The sequence below is a fragment of the Astatotilapia calliptera genome, chromosome 8 (assembly GCF_900246225.1).
Source record: "Astatotilapia calliptera chromosome 8, fAstCal1.2, whole genome shotgun sequence".
Taxonomy (NCBI): Eukaryota; Metazoa; Chordata; class Actinopteri; order Cichliformes; family Cichlidae; genus Astatotilapia; species Astatotilapia calliptera.
Window position 1 is genome coordinate 3442522 of NC_039309.1, and position 22123 is coordinate 3464644.

Here is a 22123-nt window from a genome sequence, read left to right on the forward strand (position 1 = left end):
TTAAATATTTGACCTCTTGAGTCAAAGTCATATAGCCTTCCCCTTTAGAGGCTGTTCTTGATTATCTCATCCTGGCTCATAATTACTCATTTTTTAACCTTAAGGACACATACATATGATCACTTTTGCCTCATAAAAATTTCTCAGTGCAAGTTTTACAACTTTGTGTTTTTAACACAGAGTGACACCCGCTAAACCCAATCCAGTCAGCATGGTAATCAGTAATCACAGTTACGTACTTGTGGTTATTGCAGCCTGGTTGTACCCCAGTGTAGTCGAGCGTGGATGAACTCATCTCCAGTGTTTTTCAGATAAATGTTCTGATCCTGTGAACTCTAGTTTTAAGAACTCCACCTAATAAGCGGTAAAAAATGTTGTACTAAACCGGATGCTCAGGTGCTGTACTATCAGTATTATTTTGACAATAAGCCAAACAAGGGTTTGTGTTTACACTGCATTGTTGTGCCCGTGTTTAGACACAGAAACGGTAAAAGTCATTAGTTCAAAAGTGGAAAATGTACATTTCATTCATGAAATTCCTTTGCTGCTTATACAATTTTGGTCACATGGGGCGATCGTGGCTCAAGAGTTGGGAGTTCGCCTTGTAATCGGAAGGTTGCCGGTTTGAGCCCCGGCTTGGACAGTCTCGGTTGTTGTGTCCTTGGGCAAGACACTTCACCCGTTGCCTACTGGTGGTGGTCAGAGGGCCGGTGGCGCCAGTGTCCGGAAGCCTCGCCTCTGTCAGTACGCCCCACGGTGGCTGTGGCTACAATGTAGCTGCCAGCACCAGTGTGTGAATGTGTGTGTGAATGGGTGGATGACTGGATATGTAAAGCGCTTTGAGGTCCTTAGGGACTAGTAAAGCGCTATACAAATACAGGCCGTTTACCATCTTCCTGCAAAATATTAAAACAAATAAAATTAAGATGTACCAAGCCACGCTCAATGGGGAAGATGTGAGGTCTTATATTGGGAGGCTTCAACAAAAGTTAGAACAATGACCTCTGTCTGCTGACAGCACTGGGTATTTTAACTGTGTTATCTGCCACAAGGACCGTCCAGCTGCCTGTACATAAAGCAAAGGGTCTATCAAGCTTCTGTGAGGTTAGAACTTCAGAATCTGGATCACCACACCGGCTATCGTCACCTACTTTTGTAAAGTCAAGTGATATTTCCAAAAGCCTGTCTATATTTGAAACTATTTATCAATTTCTCAAGCTGCACAAGCTCAAACTTTGTCCCATCATGAACACCATTGCAGGATTCTTTGATGAAATAGAATTTCACAGCTTTGCTTTCAATTTTCTTCACTTGACTGATTATTTGGCTGAGTCAGAGTTTCTTGATCCTGACTATTGTCTGATTGAGATGGTGCAACACTTGGTATAGGTTGGCTGTCACTCACAAGTTCCACCTTTACCATCGGGGGTTTCAAATATTTATCACGGTGATCCTGAGATGGCGATTGTGAAGGGAGCCGTGGGGAAGAGCTGGGTGAATGTCGAGGTGAGTGTCGTGTGAGCTGCAGTTGCTTCTTCTCTTCGAACTCCTTAGCGCTAACCAGGGGGACGTGTATCTTTTCAGTGCGATGGAACAAGTTGTAATCCACCCTGTAGCTCTTCCTGCCGACTCTGATCATCTCCTGGAACAGCTGACCCCAGAGGATCTCGTTTGGAGTGTAAGAGGTTCGCGTCTGATGCAGAATACCTGTGGAGTCATCTGTGTAGGTAAATGACACAACCAGTTCAAAGTCTGCTCTCTTCAGATCAGCATAAGTCATGGAGTACAGCGGGCTGCCAGGTTCAATCTTGTGATAGATGGTGGTTGGTGTGGCGAGGATGATGTCCTTCTGCTGGATGACCAAGTCTTCATAAGTCACATCAGCTCTCCCAGTGGCGTGCATCGTACTGCGGACTATCTGGGCGGTAGCTGTCCCCTCCACCAAGTGGTACCTGCGGAAGTCCCCAACTCTCCAGGAAAGATAAATGTAACCATTACGAAGGTTGATGACAGCACGGTTGCTGAAGCCCACCGTCTGCGCCCTCTTTCTGGCCGAGGCCATTTTGGCAACAGCAATTCCAATGACGAACGTATCAATGAAGCAGCTCATGACGTCTTGTATGGTGACGATGATGATGGCATGCATGCAGTTCTCAGACATTCCTCTGAATCCGTAACCAATGGTGGTCTGAGTTTCGAGCGAGAAGAGGAAAGCGGCTGTGAAGCTGCGGACTTCAAACACGCAGGGTTCAGTGTTGGGATCCTTGATGTCTCCATTAGCGAGAGCGATGACCCAGAAGAGGATTCCAAAAAAGAGCCAGGACAGAATGTAAGAGAGAGCAAAGATCAGAAACATCACCCTCCATCTGATCTCCACCAAGGTGGTAAAGATGTCGGTCACAAACAGCAGCCTCTCCTCAGGAACATGGCGGAACATGATGTTAGAGCTGCCTTCTTTACGTACGTAGCGGTATTTGTTGGGTCGGGGTCCATTTTCGGTCTTCATGGGGATTTCATCAGTGCGGCTCACAGACGTATACTGTCTGTGATGCATCTTCCAGAGGCTGCAGGGAACATATCAAAGATATCATATGCAAAAATGCAAAAACAATGACAAAGACAATAACAGATCATTCTTTGATGTTGCAAGGTGGTTAGTACCATGACTAGAAGGTTCCTGGTTTGAACTTCTGCTCGGTTTAATTGGTGAGTCTAAATATTTTTAGGAGTGGATGTGAAAGTGAATGGTTCCCCATGGACTGCCTGAGATCTATCCCACCTTATGTCCAAAGTCAGCTTGGAGAGTCTTTGTAAGGGATAAGCAGTTAACAAAACGTATGGAACGATGGATATTCTGATATTGTCATTGAATAACCACTTAAGTATATTTTAAAGGAAAGATCCAACCATAAACCATTGTTTGCATTATGGTTTTAAAATATGAGAACATGTTGCTTTCCCTGCTCTTACCTTACTTTAAACAGTATATTTGAATTTTTTTGGCCTGTTGGGTGGATAACACAGGATATTTGTGCAAATCAACTGTCTTCAGGATGTTTTTCTTTGGATTAATCTTGAAAATAGCAAAAAAATTAAATTAAATGATAATAAAATCATTTGTTTGGGGCTTTTTTTTTAAGCTAGAAAGGCTGGATGTGTCATGGTCTGTGGGAGTGCCTGGAGGGGTTTTCCTTCTGTGGCTGCTGAGCCATCCCTTGGGGGCGGAGACTTCAGTGCTTCACCTGAGCCTCATCTGCGAGCAATCAGCGGGAGACCTACTTAAGCTGACTCAACTGGCTCCTCTTCATCAGTTTGTTCTACTCTTCTTGGTGAAAAATGACGTTTACCCTTCGTGGTGGTCCTTGTGTGATTTATCTCTTGGAGTAATTTCTGTCTTCCCTTCATTCAGCGGAGTTCCAACCCTGGCTTCACCTTACTTGGACAGTCTCTGTCTCCCAGCCTGCCCTCCGACCTCCACGCTTCAGCTTGAGACCCTCCAGATGCTTTCCACGGACCTATCTCCCCTCCCCTCAGTGATACTAACCCGGTCTGGCACAGTAAGGCAAACAATTCTTCAGTTTCTAACGATCAAGCTCCAGTTTTCTCTTCAGACTATAACTACCTCTCCCTCTGTTACAGAATATTCCCCCGGCTCTCTGACCTCTTCCCCATTCCTGCAACTAGCCTTATTGGGCCTCACTCGTTACTTTAGGTCACTGTTCCAATTAAGTATCACTGTAAAGCACTCCTCGCCTGTGTTTGTCTGCGTTTTCGGGTCCACTTAACTGGACGAACCTTTCAGTTCATGACAGGATGGATAATCGTATCTCCCAGATCTTTAGAATTTACCTCCTAACTAACTTTGAATCAGTTCCTGACAAGAGTGTTAAAATCAACAGCTTTCTATAGTTTGCCACTTTGGACTGAGAGCTGTGCAGTTGGTATTGTAGTTAAATTGACCCAAAACCTGAGTGAAGGTCATTAGAGTAATGCAGGTCATGACAATTGGAGCCAACAGACAGACAAGCAGACGGGCAAGTCTGCAGACTGAACAGCCGCCGTCTGATGTCTGACCTAAATCAGGAGTCCAAAAATTGTGACACAAAAATGCACATTTTTGTTAAGGCTCTAATTACACTTCTGCACATGCACCTGAAATATCCTCATTTATATTCAGCTCCATATCCATGTTCAAACTGCCTCAGGAGAGTAGCAAAGTGCTAGATAAGAGTCGATCCATTTACTATTACCATTCATAAAGACAAACTGAATTAATTTTGACTCTACTGCTTATTAGCTATTGAGTGTTTTTGGTGTCACGATTAATTTCTGACAAGAAGCAGAGATGTGATATACATAAAGCTGTTTAATTATTTAACATCCTCATTTGGAACATCCCAAAGGGCTTTTTACTGTGAGAGTAAAACGCCCGCCCTCTTCCATTTTCCACTTTCTCTCTTTCCAGACTCTGATGCTGGAGGAATCAATTAAGAGTGGAGGTCTCCCTGTATTGAAACATCAGTTGGTAATCTCCAAGGTTATGTCATTTGTGTGGTATTTTATAATTTTGTCTTCATTGTAGATTTGTTCTGAAGGTGTATTTTTAGGCAGCAATATGGGAATGTTTACCATGAATGATCCCACTTTTCCTGCTATTTGTGTTAATATGTTTAATCCTAATGGGGCAGTTGCCTGGAGATACAAAACTCACTGCAACAGTGCTTGCTCGAGCTGCCACTTCTTTTAGCTTCTTACTTAGTTTTTGTTTAATAAGCCATTGCTAAGGTGATGGCATTCATGCACCTTCAGGCAGTAGTGGAATAAATCCATTAAAGGCTCATCTATTACGGTAATCATCATTAGACGATTAAAAGTTCTGAAAATGCATCAAACAGAAGATTTCATGTGAATTGTGCTGTTTTATCTTGTTTTATGCCACAGATTAATGTCTTTTGCACATATTTCCATGCAGAGTTTTGCTGCTGTCCAAAATCAATGGCCCAAGATCTTTTTTTTTTTTTTCTGGGTGGAGGTCAAAGTACTGTCAGAGGGCCAATAAAGGAAACACCACTGCATTGAACTGGTCAAAGTTAGCAGGGGAAAAATTAATGTGGAAACTGGAATAGTGTCATGGTGCGATCACGGGCAGAAGAAGGATCAATCACAGCCAAACCACTGAGAGCATCCTCTACGCCCAAAACAAATGGGTTTTGAATCACCGCTATCTGACTGAGTGAACCGGGCTCCAGTCACAGACTCCACTTTCTTCTGGCCACAGTGAACATCCCCACTGCCAGAGCATGGAGCTCGCTCCATGAGGTCATAGAAACAACGTCCTGTTAGCTTCCCATAATCCCTTCCTAAATACCCTGATAATACAAAAAGAGAAAAGTGCAGCTTCCTACTGGAAAGTAACTGACACTGAGTTACTGATTCATTTGTAGGTTATCAATTTGAAATCTAACTTTTAGTTCCCATGTTTTTCAGAACACTAGAAAAGTGAAGGCAGTCATCGAATGTTCATTAAGATGTGTCAAACGATTCATGTATTTGATACTTTTCTTTAGTCGTATAGATTTAAGCTTCCAACAAATACTCAGTTTACATGAAACAAAGTGAAAACCACGTTCGTTACTGAACACTGGTCGTTTCAGACTTAGATACAGTAAGTCAGTCCACCACTTTGGTACATACCAAGATATGTAAAACAATTTCAATGACTGAATAGCTGGACTGCTAAGATATTTATTCATTTTTTTTAGATATTCGTAGTGTTCAAATGAATAAATCTGACTTTATTTTGTAATCGTGCTGCTTTTTTCTTTTAGCAGCTCCAAGTCTGTCAAACTTCTCAGTGATTCTCTGCAAGATCTCAGCGTTTTCACTGAAGAATGTCCACTCTCAGGATTAGTAGCATTCATAGGCTTTAGTACATGAGTCCTGACTTTTGCTCTCGAGCTGTATGATACACATTATTAGGTATACATACACTCAACAAAAATATAAACGCAACACTTTTGTTTTTGCTCCCATTCCCCATGGGATGGACGTAGAGACCTAAAATTCATTCCAGATACACAATATAACCATCCCTCCCAAACAGTGGTCACAAATCAGTCCAAATGGCACATCTGCTATATTGAGATAATCCATCCCACCTCACAGGTGTGCCACATCAGGATGCTGATCTGACATCATGAGTAGTGCACAGGTGTACCTCAGACTGCCCACAACAAAAGGCCACCCTGGAATGTGCAGTTTTTTGCGCTATTGGGGGTCTGGGGACCCAGAACCGGTCAGTATCTGGTGTGACCACCATTTGCCTCATGCAGTGCAACACTTCGTCGCATGGAGTCTATCAGATTGTCAATTGTGGCCTGTGGAATGTTGGTCCACTCCACTTCAATGGCTGTGCGAGGTTGTTGGATATTCGTGGGAACTGGTACACGCTGTCGTATACGCCGGTCAAGCACATCCCGAACATGCTCAATGGGTGACATGTCCGGTGAGTATGCTGGCCATCCAAGAACTGGGACATTCTCAGCTGCCATCTGCCCTGAACAATGTGAACCATGATTCATCCGTGAAGCGCACACCTCTCCAACGTGCCAGACGCCATCGAATGTGAGCATTTGCCCACACAAGTCTGTTACGGCGACGAGCTGGAGTCAGGTCAAGACCCCGATGAGGACGACGGGCATGCAGTTGAGCGTCCCTGAGACGGTTTCTGACAGTTTGTGCAGAAATTGTTTGGTTGTGCAAACCAATTGTTCCAGCAGCTGTCTGGGTGGCTGGTCTCAGACGATCTTGGAGGTGAACCTGCTGGATGTGGAGGTCCTGGGCTGGTGTGATTACACGAGGTCTGTGGTTGTGAGGCCGGTTGGATGTGCTGCCATATTCTCTGAAACGCCTGTGGAGACGGCTTATGGTTGAGAAATGAACATTCAATGCACGGGCGACAGATCTGGTTGACATTCCTGCTGTCAGCATGCCAATTGCACGCTCCCTCATTGCTTGTGGCATCTGTGGCATTTTGCTGTGAGACAAAACTGCACATTCCAGGGTGGCCTTTTGTTGTGGGCAGTCTGAGGTACACCTGTGCACTACTCATGATGTCAGATCAGCATCCTGATGTGGCACACCTGTGAGGTGGGATGGATTATCTCAATATAGCAGATGTGCCCACTACCACACATTTGGACTGATTTGTGACCACTGTTTGGGAGGGATGGTTATATTGTGTATCTGGAATGAATTTTAGGTCTCTACGTCCATCCCATGGGGAATGGGAGCAGAAACAAAAGTGTTGCGTTTATATTTTTGTTCAGTGTATATAAGTTGCAGGGTGCTGCAGTGGTTATCACTGCTACATCACACCAAAAAAGATTCTGGGTTTGAATTCAGTGGCCATCGTGCTCCTTTCTGTGTGGACATTTTGGGTGCAGCACCATATGCTACTAAAGCTACAGTAACTAACTGCCAACTGATTGTGGAGTACACATTCTTTCTGTAGTGAGCATCAGTTGTTGGGATTCAAGATCCTTTATTTGTCACATGCATAGTTATACGAGTACAACACGCAGTGACATGTATCCTGACACGCTCCTCGACTGTGCAAAAAGCGAGAGAACATTATATACATTTAGTGACTCTATACAGGGGGACATTATGTGCAGTAAGTAGCATTATACGCACTGGGCGCGTCACTGACCGGTCTCTAGGCATGCTTCACCAGGGTTTAGCAATAAGTGACTGCCAGCAACAACTCGTTAACTGTTTGGGAAATACCGCTTTGTCTCTTGTGGCCCGTGATTGGCAGTCAATCGCCCACCACTCTCAAGGTCTGTGTGACATGACCTTAGATTAACTGATTGGCTGTAACTGGCTGAAAGTATGATTGAGAGTATGAATGAGTGTCTTTGTGTTAATTCTGTGATAGACTGGTGACCTGTCTAGGGTGTACCCCACCAAATCCCTGCATTGGTTATGCAATTTAAAAAAATAATGGACATTTATGGTGCATATTAATCCTGGCATAAGAAAGATAACGTGTGTATGTTAGTTATGCTGCAATAGGCCTGCTGAGCATTTCCTGTTCACTCACATATTTTTATTCCCCTTTGCATTTAATCATCAGTTATTCTCAATATCTGGCTCTCTCTCTCCCTCCCCTCAGCCCATCCTCTTGAAAGGGAGTTTTTCCTTCCCACTGTCGCAAAACTGTTTCATACAATCACCCGATTGTTGCGGTTTTCCCTGTATTATTGTACAATCTTTATCTTATAATAAAAAATGCTTTACGGTGACTGTTGCTCTGATTTGGTGCTGTGTAAATAAAGCTGATTTGAATGTAAAATTTCAGAAAAATTTCAAATAAAAAAAAATACAAATTAAAATGAACATGGTAAACATCTTGTTGGCCACATACACAAATTGGGAAAATGCACATTAGATTTAGGTAATGTACATCTTCACATGTTTTGCAGCTACTGTTAAGAAATATTTTTTCTTCTCCTTCAGTCTAGACACCAGGACACGATGAAAACGAATCTAACAACGAATATTAAATGGAGTCATTAAAACTGCTCTTTAAGAGTAACACAAGCAGACAAGTTAAATTAAGATACTTTCATCTTGTTTCATGTGGTCAGCTAATAAATATAATTACTGCATTATTAATTTGACATTTCTTAAGGTGATGTAAGTGTTGTCAGAGTGAATTTGATCATAACAGGAAGTGGAATGTCAGGCTATGAAAAGACCTTTTAATCAGGGCCCAATGTGTTTTTAAATGTTTCAAGATACTAAGAAAAACAAAACCTGTTGCAGTCATGCGATGAATATACTGTACTGTAATCTGAGATTGCTTTGTTTCTCTAGGAAATGATAGACAGTCATCGGAATATTCTTAGCAACGACTACAGCGGCATTCAGACAGGCCTCGCAGGTCCCTGTGAGATGTTGACTCATGAGGTTGGGCTGTTTTCACCACAACCACTTTGCTTAATTCTGTGTTCTGTGTACAAAACACAGCATCACACAGAACAACCAAAACACATCCTGACCTTTGGCATGACGTTTCCACTGCACTCAGAGTTGTGATACTTTATATTCCTGAGGTTTATGTCATTATCTTTGCAAACATTTTTGATAGCATCCTTTTGTGTTCTAAATTTAGCCTAAATGTCTAAGAATCAAAGGATGAACTCTGGGAACAACTTGGGCAATTGGCTTGTTTCCTCTCTTGCTCGGGGCACTTACAACTCCATTACATGCTCACTTACTGCAAATGACACTGTGCCACCCATTTGCGGTTCACTGAAACAGAACCGTGTATACGGGTGGCTAGCTCAACTCTACCCCGGAGCTTTCTGCCACCTCTAATGACCTTCAAAGCCTCCAATCTTTTGGGAATATTTCCAGCTCCCTTTAGACTTGCATTCAGTTGTCATTGAGCCTTGCTGCAGGAGGTTTAGTGCCTGAAGTTTTTAAATGCACAATAAAGGATGTTGGTCATTTTTAAGCAGCCCACTCCTGAAGGTTAATGGTTTATTCACGCTTCAAATACCACATAAACGAAACACGTGTTTGGATTTGTGTTCGCTTCATCAGAGACAGTTCTTCATATTTCAGTATATTTCTACTAATTTTAGTTTCTACCATCCTATTACAGTGTCATTGTTCAGGACTTCTTTTTTTTAATTGTAGACCTGGGTAATTTAATTTAAATGTGTTGTGTGACTTTTAAATTTTGCTACAACTGCACGATCTTTCTCCATAACCAGCATGACCTTTGCAGTCTGCATTCTTGCTTGTTTGAATGTTCAATAGACACATATTTATAAAACAGTCAGTGCTGCTGTGATGAGCCGTGCCACCTCTTACATTCACCTCATCTCTTTACTTTTGAAATTAATTTCCTGCATCGCTTAAAACACATGTGATGTTTAAAGTAACCCTCCAGGCAAAATCAGATTTCGTTGTGAAACACGAGTACAAGCATTACTTATCACCTTGACCACATCTCGTCATGTACTTTGTTTTTTTTAAACAGCCAGGCGTCGTGTTCCTGCTCGTACTACTGAAGCTCAGATTACCAATTGTTCTGCGTACTTCTTGCAGTAGAAGTTATTCATCTAATTATAAGAGCCTCAGGCAACCAATAGGTAACACCAGTGCTTATATAGTATACAGTAGGGAATTAGCTAAATGGGCAAAGACGTTTTACCATTTTTATCTAGTAGAATAAAATTATTTATTTTATTCTTTGAAGTCTCTAAATCCATATTTAATGTCAGTTCCATCAGGCCTGCAGATCAGTTTGACACTCTGACACTGACATTTCTGATTAGCAAAACAGTAAAAATATAAAGACTTGACAGATCAGTTCTTACCTTTCTGTAAAGTTAAATGCTGATCAGAGTGCAGGACTGTCTGTACCTGGGTTGAGAGGTTCTCCGAGCAGCCACCTGCTGGAATGAACCAGCCCACTCGCCACTGTAAAAAACAAAGATTAACACCTCCCTTTAGCATCTTGTGATGTCACACAGGCAGGTGAGCATTTGTAATTTTGAAGGTGTGTCTATGCAGAGTAAGGAGGGCAGGAGTGCGTACATGTAGATACAACTTGGGCTTCGCACATGTTTCTGTTTTGCATGTCCAGATCAGTTAATACAATGCATACAGCTGAGTGCAAAAGTCTTGAGCCACACCTTATTCCTTTTGTTCCATTCTGTCGAGATGATCCCACACTGCTTTAATAACACTAAAGTGTTTCAGTTATTGGCATATTAAAAGAATAAGTCTCTGATAATCAGATGCTTTCCAGATGATATTGCATGGTGGATCACAAAATCACAGTACTTTTCTGCTCATTGTTCCGTTAGTTTTTGACGACGTCTCCAACACCACTGACTGAAATGCAGCCCATGACAGAGCCTCCACTGTGTTTCACAAATGCTGTTGGACCTCTCTCCTCCATACATGTTGATGATGACTTGAAACAGAAATTAAAAATTTGGATTCATCGCTCCATCAGACCTGTTGAATCAGTTTAGAGAGCATTTCTGACGAGGCTTTAGTGAACATTAGATGGATCAATTTAAGGGTCAGATATTCAGGTCTCTCAGGTTTTTGAAGAACCTGATTTTTTGGTATTGTTCATCTGCTGTAGATGGTACTTTCTACATAACTAAACATTAACATTTTATATCTGTCTAAAGACAATATTTTTTAGTTTCACACACTCACACACACAATTTAGAAAAATTTGTAAAAACAAACAAAAAAATACAGGTAAGATTAGTGCTTGAGTAACCTTGATATGCATCTGCAAGCTGCTTTGCAACCCAAGTGCACTCTGTGTCTGACTTAATCAAAGTCATATCTGTTCTCATCGATGCCTGCTCCGTTCTGGAGGTTTATACTATAGCCGTGCTGTTAGATACATCATAAATAAATGCAACACATCAGGGTTCTTTTGACTATATGTAAATACATTTCTGTTATGCATCCTGAAATGGTTTTGGTTACAAATTTCATCAGACTGATTCAGCAAGCGTGAACGGAGAAAATGCAGAACAGTAAAAACGTAGACGCTAACCCATAACCGATGTGTTATGGGATTAGCTGTGAATTATAGGACTTGAACAGGAGGCTCAAAAAACAGTGAATAATAACAAGGCCGGAGCGGTCACACTGAGAATGTTACAGGTAAGAGTGTGAAGGAGCACATGCATGAACATCTGCTGGTAACAACACCAGCAGAAACGGTAATAATTCTAAAAATGTTGCAACAGCCAGCAGAATGTTAACTTAAATGTTTCCAAGGACGAGCTTTATTGGAGGCTTGGTTGCCATGTCACTTTCTTCACGTCATCTTTACAATCTCAAAAAGCTCTCAGCCTTTTGATTTCACCGCTCGTCATACATTTATGTCGTTATTATGCTTCAGATGGAGTCTCTGTCTGAGTGATGGCGTGGGACCTCTACCTGTGAGGTTTGATGTTTCCTCGCAACTTTCCTTAGTTGACGAGGAATCGGTTTATTTGGTGTCAGCCTGTGAATCAGTCCTTCTCTTCGGCCTTTGGCTGTGCACGAAAAAGAAAACAACGTTTAGCTCATCCGCCTGCATTCACAACAACGAGTTAACAACTGGTGAACTCAGTGCTTTCTTGTACCTCTCTTTTTGAAAGGTCTAGTGTAAATTCCCTTATTCCCAGCGCTCAACTCAAACATCTAATCTCTTACTTAATAACTGCTCTGCTATTTCAGTCTTCTTCCAGGACCTAAAGCATGACTCAGGTTTCAAACAGGGAATTCTTTTGCCTGCAAGCCTGTGTGTGGTGGTGGAGAAAGCATTCATAAATCTTACTTTGATTGTACATGCAATCCTTTTCATATAGCTACAAACAAATCTGGGACTATGGAAATTAGAGCCTGCTGTTAGGTCAATAACCCCCTTAAGTGTTTATAGTATGAATAGTGGCAAGTAGATGCCACAAATGGCTGAAAGACTGACTTGTGCCTTTAAGTATACCTGTCATTACAGCTAGCCTCGTGTTCTGTGCAGACGGTGGATGCTCATATTAAATGTTTTAAATAGTGAGGTCAGCGCATGGGTACGTAATCCCTATGAGCCAAAAGCTCAGGCTTCGCACTGCTCCAAACAAAAGGTAGACGTAGCCAAAGCGTTCCTACTCACTGGTTCCTGGACTTCATTTTGAAGCTTTGCTGGTGCCATGTTGTTTTCATTTGGAGTCACAAGTGACCATATTTGGACAAGAGCGCTTTGAGGGCCCCGAAAAGCGCTATATAAATGCAATCCATTATTATTAAGAGAGTGGGGTGCCATGTTCTGAACTAACTGCCTGGCTAGATGCATCTATTAGAGTCACACGTCATGCACGGACACAGATACCTGCTCATTAGTCTTAAGAAACAGATTGGAAAAATAGAAGAAGTGGAAACTTTCTGTACTGCACAGCAGCAAACACAATCATGAGGTCCAGTTCTGGGAATTGGTGGAAGTGAGGCCCACCTGAGAGCCATCAGCTACCTTATGTTAGCACACCTGTCACCACACCCCTAACTTTAAGTCACTGTCCAAACAGCTGAGCTCCAACATTCATCCATCACACAGCCGAATAGGTTTTTCTACTCTTGGCTCTGTATGATGTCAGCGAGGGCAGATATTTACCTGCTAATAAGATATATGAGGATTACTTTGAATTGTGAATCATGCAAAGCTGCTCTAGTATTGAAAAATAGGGAGCTGGAAATAAGCTCTAAGTATGAAGTACCCTTCGTGTAGTTAAAAAAAAATTAGTTAAAAGATGTTATAGCAGCCTTTAGTCTCAGTGTAGGGGAAACTCACTGATTTTCATATTTTTTAACCATTCAGAAAAAGATCAAATCTCCTTTATCAGACCTCTCTCACTCTGACGCACAAACGCTTCGTCAGCCGACCCATCTGTGAATACTCCTTCATTTCTGCGTTGACTGAATCAAAACACAATGATGCATGTGAGGAAAGCTTGTTGTTGGCTTCCCCCTGCAGAGACAAGACTTATCAACAGTTTTTTTGTGTGTTTTTCAAACGGCGTGATAAAACAAATCTTTTAAAAATATTTTACCCAGAAAACTGAGTTTTACCCTGTAAAAGAATGATCTTTTCCTTACTGTACCAAAACAACAGTAAAAAGTGAATGAAAGAAAATCTCCACACAAAAAGCCGGTTAGTTTGTGCCACGTCTTCTGCATCCTGTGGAAGAGGAACATGTGCTTGTATAGGTCGTTTATCATGGTAGAAAACATCATTTTGCTGGACTTTGTGGTTCATTTTGGTTGTGAACTTAACCCTCCACTGTTTTGCTGGGACAGCACTATATGTTCACTGGCTTCTGCTGCAGGAAAACACATTAATGCCAGTTATTTGACACCTGAGCAAAATCTGCAGACTCAGAAGGCAAAGTACATGAAATGACTCAGTGCTTTTATTTTTCTAGTTGGGGCACAGTGGGGGGTCCTCACATTAAATTCCTCTGGGTGTCTAAGAGTATGTCTGCCAGTTTTTCTGCTTATGAACCTGACTGCATTTTTTGAAAGTGAACACATTTTAGTGTGTGTGTGTGTGTGTGTGTTCCCTTGTGTCTGCGTGCATGCTAATGTTACGTGTGCATGAAGTTGGTGGGTTAACAGGGGTCTCAGCAAAACGCAGACCCATAACAAATCACCTCATTTCCAGGAAAAAGAAATAATTTGTTCCCAATAAAAATGATCCACAAAAATACATGAGAACAGTGTGCACGGGGCTCTGATCAAACGTCCGCTTGCAAAGCCAAGGCACAAAATTAAAGAGGCCAGAAAGATTTCAGGGTGTGAAATGCAGACACTGGCTGCTTTCTGAGCAGAGATGCTTCCAAAGAAGTGCTAGAAAAAAGGAAGAGATTTTCAAATGATAAAAGATCAGCCAAACTCTTTTCTTGTAGCAGCTTTAAACAGACAGACTGCATCAGAGAAAAGGTGAAAAGGGGTAGACATCATTTTCTGAATAATTTAATGTTTATTTTAAGTGAGGCTTCAGTTTTATGCTGATTTATTTATCTTGATCTTGAATTTCCCATTTAGACTAAAACATGTGCTTCTGAAACGTGCCGACTAGCAAAATCTACATTTATTATGTGATATGCATTTAAACTGTGCACCGAGAGGAAAAGCTGTTTGCTTTCTCCTCATTTTTTGGACTTTCTTTTTGCCTTTTATGGGATGTGCCTCTGGGTGTCCACTCAGGAAGTCCTGATGGTAAATCTGGCCGTGGCCCCAATCCCACATTTGTTTCCTCTGTGTGCATGTCTGTGTTTGCGTGTGTGTATCTCTTGAGCATCTGTGCAGCGTGTGTGTGTGTGAAAGATTGCATGCATGTAGTGTGTATACCGGCATTTGTGAGGCTGTGTAGTTGGCATGAAATCATTCAGAGTGTATCTTCTTCTAAAAGGGAGAATAAGCAAACAAACAGTGTTGCAGTAGGAAGCTGTTTAACAGCTGCTGAGGTTTGGTTCACTGCAGTTCAGTGATAATGACTGTTAGAGCAGGAGCCGCCGTGCTGGACATCCTGCTCCGATTTCACCTTGATTACACGTGCTTGTCGTTCATGTTCGCTACATGACTTCAGCGGAGAACGCAATCTCTCTCCTTTTCTCAGGTGGAGAATTTATTCAACTTGTACAGAAGCGCAGACCATAAATAAACATTGGCAAAATCAAGTATTTAACTCTTTAAAGCAATATGAAAACCTGAAAAATCTCAAAAGTTTTTTCAGTAATGGTCCATGCTCAAAGGCTTACGATAAGCCATCACCCACCACCATGGATTTATCACAGAACTGGAAACAAGATTTTTAAAAACTGACTCATCTGGGGGAAAGCTGCTTAGTGATAAAAGCACCAGAGAAAGTTTTCCAAGCCTCCACCACGGGGTACCCGAGCGTGCCGACATTAAAGGTGCAACCGATGATCAGGGGAACCAAACCGAACTGAAGACATTAGCTTTCTGCACCTTAAGGTTGACTACATAGGTGGTCAACACGAGCGGTGAAGGAGAACATCAGAAAAGGTTTTCACATTTTTCCAGAGGAAGCGCATTTACATCTGGAACGGCTGAGGATGGTATTCCCTCCTTTATTGGCAGCTGGGGCTTTGGATAAGCTGGTGGCATTGGCTCAAGTTGGAAAAAAGACTTAAAACTTCCTGCTGACGTTTTAACCAGTAGACATCGAACAGCTTTTTATTTAATTTTCCTAATTATTTATTTTTAAAAATAGTCAAAATCTTCATGAGTCCATGAATTCAAGTTTTTGGTTTTTCTTTTTGTTTTCTCTTGTTGCTCTTTCAGTGACCATTGCTTTGCTATGTGATCTTATAATTGTTTGCAGATTAAGGAATTACTCAGTTTTCCTTGGTAACGGAGCAAAAATGAAATGAACACCAGACAGCTTGAGGAGTTCCTCCACTACAACATTAATTCCCTAAGCTGAATCAATGTAATATTTATAAGGTATATAAACAAGATTTTACTGATGCAGTTCCTCACACGTTACTCATTTAGAAAAAAAATATGCGCGGGGTGTGAAGTTTTTTCGGCTTCTAAAGTCAGGCGTGCAAAGGAAACGTTGGTGAGTCACTGCAGCGTCACTTTAAGCTGCAGTCAGTTTTGCTTGAAGACAAACGCCGATTAAGACACGCTGCTTTGCTTAGCCTTGCTCTGAGGGCAGCTCTGAAGCAGTTGCTGTGTTCGTGTGTGACCGGGCCTTCTTTGGATTACAGAAGATTTTCTTTAGCCCGTATTACTCAACTGTATAGAAAACAGCTGAAATTTCAAAATGTTTCTGCATTTAGATAGTTACACACAGACACATGCTCATATACCGACCAAAGAAAAAGAAAGAAAGAAAAAGCGCTAAATCGTCAGGAGGGAATTTTGGGCTGAGTACACTGGCCGGGGATCCGTGAGGTTCCAGTAATTTCACTGTGTCTCCTGTTTCATTCAGAAGCAACTGTTATGTGCTGCATGTGTGAGTTTCATAAGCATTCTTATGTCATGGCTCATGAGGCTGTGATGTGACGCTAATCTAGCCCAGCACCACCAGGGGAAACAGCTACTTTATACTGGCTCTCAACCACAGCGGACCATTTGGCGAACTTTGTAGGTTTCCATCTTCACTATTGATTCTTCTCTCACTGTTCTCTTTCTCGTCTCTTTCATTTTAATATTTGTCTTAACGATATTAAACAAATGAAGAAATCATTTTGTTGTTATCACAGCCAATTGTGACCCCATTTGGGACTTTGTTACACCCAAATGCAAGCGGGCCTAATCTGTGCTGAAAGCAGGGCCCTTTTTGAACACTTTGTACACCTGTATCAGGGCTGACTTTCAGAGTTATTTCAGTCACAAAAGAAAACTGCCAGCTTTTATCCAAGAAGCTGATGAGCCATAGATTTTCAGTAGCCTCAATCAAAATGTTAATTTGTTCAAAGTTAGCTTCACTTAACCTCCCCAGTGATTAAAAATGCATCACAAATACACAACAAGCGTGAACCAAAGACAGCATGACTGCAGTAATAATGCTGCACACAGTGCAATGGGCCACCTGTACCTGAACATCAATCGTTCCTCAGCATCTTTACCTTCTGACGAGCCACTGTGTGGTGGGTGTTTTTTTCTGTTTTATTAACAGCACAGAACCCAATTTTTAAATCACAGCACGTCACTTTAAAAGCAATCATTATTATTAGCTTTCTTTTATTTCCTGGACTGGGATTTTTAGCCCTGTGACATTTAGCTCTGTTGTGTCGTGCGGTGGTTTATACATTTGCCTTACAAGTAAAAGATCACTGGTTTGGTTCAAGGTGGAAATATAACTCCCTTTGGGGAAGTGTCAGAAAGGGAGTCTGGTGTGAAACATCTGCCTTATCAGTCAATGGTTGCTTGCTGCCCATCTAATGTATAAATACAAATTGTTTGTAATATGTTGGCAATCTGATGTAGTCTTAGCACAACACATCAGCGATGCGTCTCTTTGCAATAGAGACGTGACTGTTGACTCAACTTAACTCATCTGGTTGTGTTCCTGAATAAAAGTAATATTGCCAAAAGCCTATGTCGCTTTGCAGTTGGATTTCCAACCTGAAGCAACTATGTCACAATTTGTGGAGGAATTTTTTTAATTTCTTTTTCAAATCTCTAAATTTTTCCTTCTGGACTTCTAGGCGTGAACTTCTGTTTGCGTATGTACATGACAACAGACAAGTTATTTGTCACAGTTAATTGCAGTGTTATCACAAATTGCATGTAATCGCCAACTTGACCCCATTCACTCACAGACTGATAACAGACCGATTCCATTTCATTGCATTTCAATTTGATGCATCAAAGTCACTTTGAAGACAGGAGGTGATAGCCTCTAGTTAACCATTAGTTTACTTACTACTATTAAAAGCTTCGTTTAGCACTCATATACCTGTATACTATATTAAACTGTCTGCTGACCCTGTCTCTTTCATTAACTCTTTAAAATCCAACAATTCTGTTTAAATCTTAAAAGCTTCAGTAAGCTTCAGGTATCAACTTAAGACTTACTGACTGTGCCATTTGCCCTCCAGCTTTGTGGACATGAAGCACTTCCTGTATAAAGGCTAATTTACACCATTGAGCTATGATCTCAAACACTAACATAGATGGGGCTCTGTCTGTGTAGCTGGATTCAAGAATTACGTGCTTAAAGTTACATTTTAAAAACATGTCTTGTGCCAGTACAGATTGTGGCATCATCAGGTTGATTGGCTGGTTGCGGTCAATAGACTTACATTAGTTTATGTTAGTGGACTAATGACATAACCAATAACTCAGGGAGAACAAGATGACTTAAACTAAAAATAAGTTTAAGGGGGGCCTTTTATTATTCTGGCTGTAACAATGAGGTTTATGTTAAAACCGAGGATATACTGTCCACTTTTTTAGGGGGCAGACTTTGTCGTACGTTACAAAAAGAAATGTGTTTCAGAAATTTTGTTCTGTTGACATTTAAATGAGAAAAAATTTCAAATTTCTTTGGCAAAACTGTTGTGTTGCTTTTGATGTTAGGGGAGAAACCCAACCTCCTTGAGCTAACGTGGACAAACATACAAGTTCAACACATACAGGAAGAGCCATCTAGCTAGTGCCAAGAACTGTTTGCCTGCATGCAGCCAAAGCAAAGGCAGTCGTGACTGGTCAACATTTCTTTGACCACAAATGGAAACCAGAAAGCTTCCAGTAACAAAATCAGATCCCCTTTCCTAAAGACTTTGCATGTCCATGTGCTGATGTGAGTTTATAGAGTTTGAAAACCAAAATCAGCATTTTTAAATAAACTTTTTTGTTAACCTGTGTAGATATAATGCTACCTTACATATTTTTTCCCACAAAGCGGAGACTGCTTTTCACTGAGCCTATTCTAGAAATGTTTCTGCGCTTAATATTGCATAACAACTGACGCTGGTGCAAATAACCTGGCAACTGCACACCACAAAAGTGCTGGGCCCAAAGTTGGAACCACTGTCATCTGTGGTTTTGGGAGGTGCTATCCCATGAAATTCACCAAAGATTCATGGATACTGTCTGCAGATTCAGTCCATCGTGTTTTCTTCCCATATCTGTGGTCCTAATTTTATCTATGTAACATTAAACAGTGTTTGGTTCTTGAACCTGTGGAAATAAACCTGTATGCAGAAGAGATAAAGATCTATCAACAGCATCTTTGTAAATCTGAAATAATCGATGCTCAAAATGAGATACCGACACGACTGCATGAAGCAAATTAAGTAAATGCCACTTTTCAACTTTTACAACTTTCAGTTGAACGCAATCCCTTTAGGATCACCACTTTTTCACATGTATCACCACAAATTATTACTTTCCTGCACCAAAAACTAAATGGAAGAGTGGAACAGCATGGTTTATGGTGCCCACTGGATCCACAGCAATCCAGGCTTAAACACTGTGATCCCCATTTCTGTCCATTTCATCACAGAATATGTAGACGTTAATCAAACAGGCTCAATTCACACGATGTTAAAAGATTACAATCTCTATAAGCCTATGGGGGTTTTAATCACAGATTAAATACTTTATAAAACTTTGTTTTATGGTGCCATGTTTAGAGTTTGGATCTATAAAATTAAGGTGTCTGAAACAGACAAAAACCACTTGCCTTAATCTATTTGTTTACTGGCCATTATACAAGCTGTGTAAACAGCCTCTTAGGTACCTCAATAAAAGCATGTCTGTGTTCACCCAGCTAGTATGCTAATGTCTGAAGGGGCCTTGTTTGGAGCTACCACTGTACCTTCCTGTCTTCATTGCTAACTTGGTTTTGTTTCTTTTGTAACATATCCGTTCCCTTTCTTGCACAACTATGTCATTACTTTTCAAGTTCAAGAAATCTGATCGTTGATTTAACATCCAGTCTTTAACTTGCCAAACTCTCTTTTTTCTGTAACGGACAAAATGATTCAACCTCTCAGAATCTCTTGGAAATATCTTTGTTGAAACAATCTCATTCCAACTGCACTAAAAATATCATCGACTTCAAGAGTTGTCTTGCGGTCTTGGGCTCACAAGTTGGGTTTGAATATCAGGTCCAAAGTTTCCAATCAGATTGACAGCATTCTGCGGGGCGATTGTTCAGATCTTAGCATGAGGTCGAAATTCAATGATATGACTACAGCTTGCTTATTTAGCCTAATTCAACCACAATCTCCATCAAGAAAGTCTTGGCTCTGTTTTTCTTCAACCTCTGTTCTGCGGTAAAAATAGCCTTTAACACAGGCGAAGAGTTCAGAGTCAGGAAAACAACCTTGTTTAGAACATTTAATGAGAATTGAAGCTCACTGACAAACTTATGCTCGCAAATCAACACAGACCACAAATGCACATCCTTATTGCTTTGTGCTAAAGTCACTTACTTTTTTGATGCACTCAAGTCCAGAAGAAGAGCGACCACTGAGGCTTATATGAGGCGTTCCGATCTTGGTTTTCCCCCCAGATGTTTTTCCTCATATTTTACTATTTAACTAGCTCTAAAAAAAAAAAAAAAGACATTGCAGCAGAAATGCTCCTCACAAAGGTTGTGTTGGTGTCTGTGCTCTAGACTCTCATTGTACATTAAACCCCTTCCTGGAATGTCTTACCTGATGGCACGTGGAGGACAAAGTCCCATCTGAGTGTTTTGCAATCTGTAAGCTGGAGCAAGTTTGCGAGAGGTACTCGGGGCTGAAAACCTTCCCAAAATTTGAAAATAAACTTCAGAAAATATTTGTTTTACTACAGTGATTTAGTAGAAGTATTTGTCTCCAAGGGTTCACTTGGTTCTGAGAGAGCAATATGAGAAATTGTTCGTGCTAAGTGGAATGTGTAAGAGGATGCTACTCATCCACTCGGCCTTGTTAAAACAGTTGCATAATCACCAACTGAGGTAAATATGCTCATCTCACAGTGCTTCTGAAGCTACTGTTGAAGCTTTACTTGGGTGATTAAAGGAAGCTTCTCAGTCAATTGCCAGTAGTACATCAATGATACTGGTGTAGAGACTATTTTAACTGGTTTTGAATCAGCCCAATAGCATTCCTCTTATGATTTATGAGGTGGCACTCTCTGTGTTGTTGTTTTTTTCAAGTCAACTAATTTACTATGAAAAAGATAAGAAGTGCAACTGGTTGTCTGCTAGTCAGAAGTTTAGAGGTTCAATCCAGGTTTACACCAGTTTGCATGTTCATGTGGGCAAACTACAGAACCCCTTGTTTCCAATGTATTTGTCAGAGTGTGAGTACGTATGTGCAAATGTTAGACAAGGTATAGAAGAGCACGCTTGCATGGATGTGATTGTATTGAAAAGTGCTATACAAGTACCGGTCCATCTAGTTTCATGCTACTACATCATCCCTAATACTGTGCAGATGACATTATGAACTTTTTCTCTTATGCTGTCACTGTCCGTAGACATCGATCGTCGGTCCTTTAGTTAAAACACAGCAGTCGCACATCCTAAACTCAAGTCTACATAGCATGAGAAAGACAAATTAAAGGTCAGGCCTTCAATTCTGCACAGCTTTGGAAAATTCTCTGGAGTTTATTTGTAGATTGAAACAGTGGAAGAGACTTGTAAGTGTTTCCAGCCATTTGGGTTTTTCCATGGTTTCCACTGGCTTTTTGGTCTAGTCAGCATCTTCGGGATGTATACCTTTTTTTGGTTGTCAACCGAAGATACGTTCTGTGCTCGGTTCTCTCTCGCAGGCCTTTCATTATCAGATTCTGAAACTGCAAATAAAGTCTGCTATTACTGATCGTTCCTTCTCTCAGATGGCCGCAGTGATGACAAATTGAAAGAACGAGGGTAGGAAACAGATAATGGTTATTTGTTTTGGATAATGCAACAAGCAGGGGCAACTTCAAAGACAGGATTAAGGATTGCACAGTGAAGCATTGAAGCACAGTAAGATGAGAGGTGCTGTGGGACTCTCAGCATTAGGCAGCTGGATAACAAGCAAAAGAAACCCTGTGAACCCAGACACTCGAGAGCCTCGGT

The 22123-nt window shown here is 41.2% G+C and overlaps 1 protein-coding gene and 1 long non-coding RNA gene across 3 annotated transcripts; one reads left to right on the forward strand and one right to left on the reverse strand.

Moving 5' to 3' along the window:
• Positions 1–914: 914 nt before the first annotated feature.
• kcnj16a (potassium inwardly rectifying channel subfamily J member 16a) lies at positions 915–20540 on the reverse strand. Its single transcript, XM_026177261.1, has 3 exons — positions 20505–20540; positions 10395–10497; positions 915–2564 (listed from the first exon to the last, which is right to left on the reverse strand). The coding sequence occupies exon 3, from the start codon at positions 2552–2554 to the stop codon at positions 1298–1300; it is 1257 nt and encodes a 418-aa protein (XP_026033046.1). The 5' UTR covers positions 2555–2564; positions 10395–10497; positions 20505–20540; the 3' UTR covers positions 915–1297.
• LOC113027628 (uncharacterized) lies at positions 3265–5998 on the forward strand. Of its 2 annotated transcripts, XR_003273104.1 has the most exons (4): positions 3265–3557; positions 3640–3712; positions 4466–4525; positions 4973–5998. It is a non-coding gene; the product is annotated as an uncharacterized LOC113027628 (long non-coding RNA). The 2 variants fall into 2 exon arrangements; XR_003273103.1 differs by lacking the exon at positions 3640–3712 and having other exon boundaries at positions 3271–3557; positions 4973–5996.
• Positions 20541–22123: the final 1583 nt, after the last annotated feature.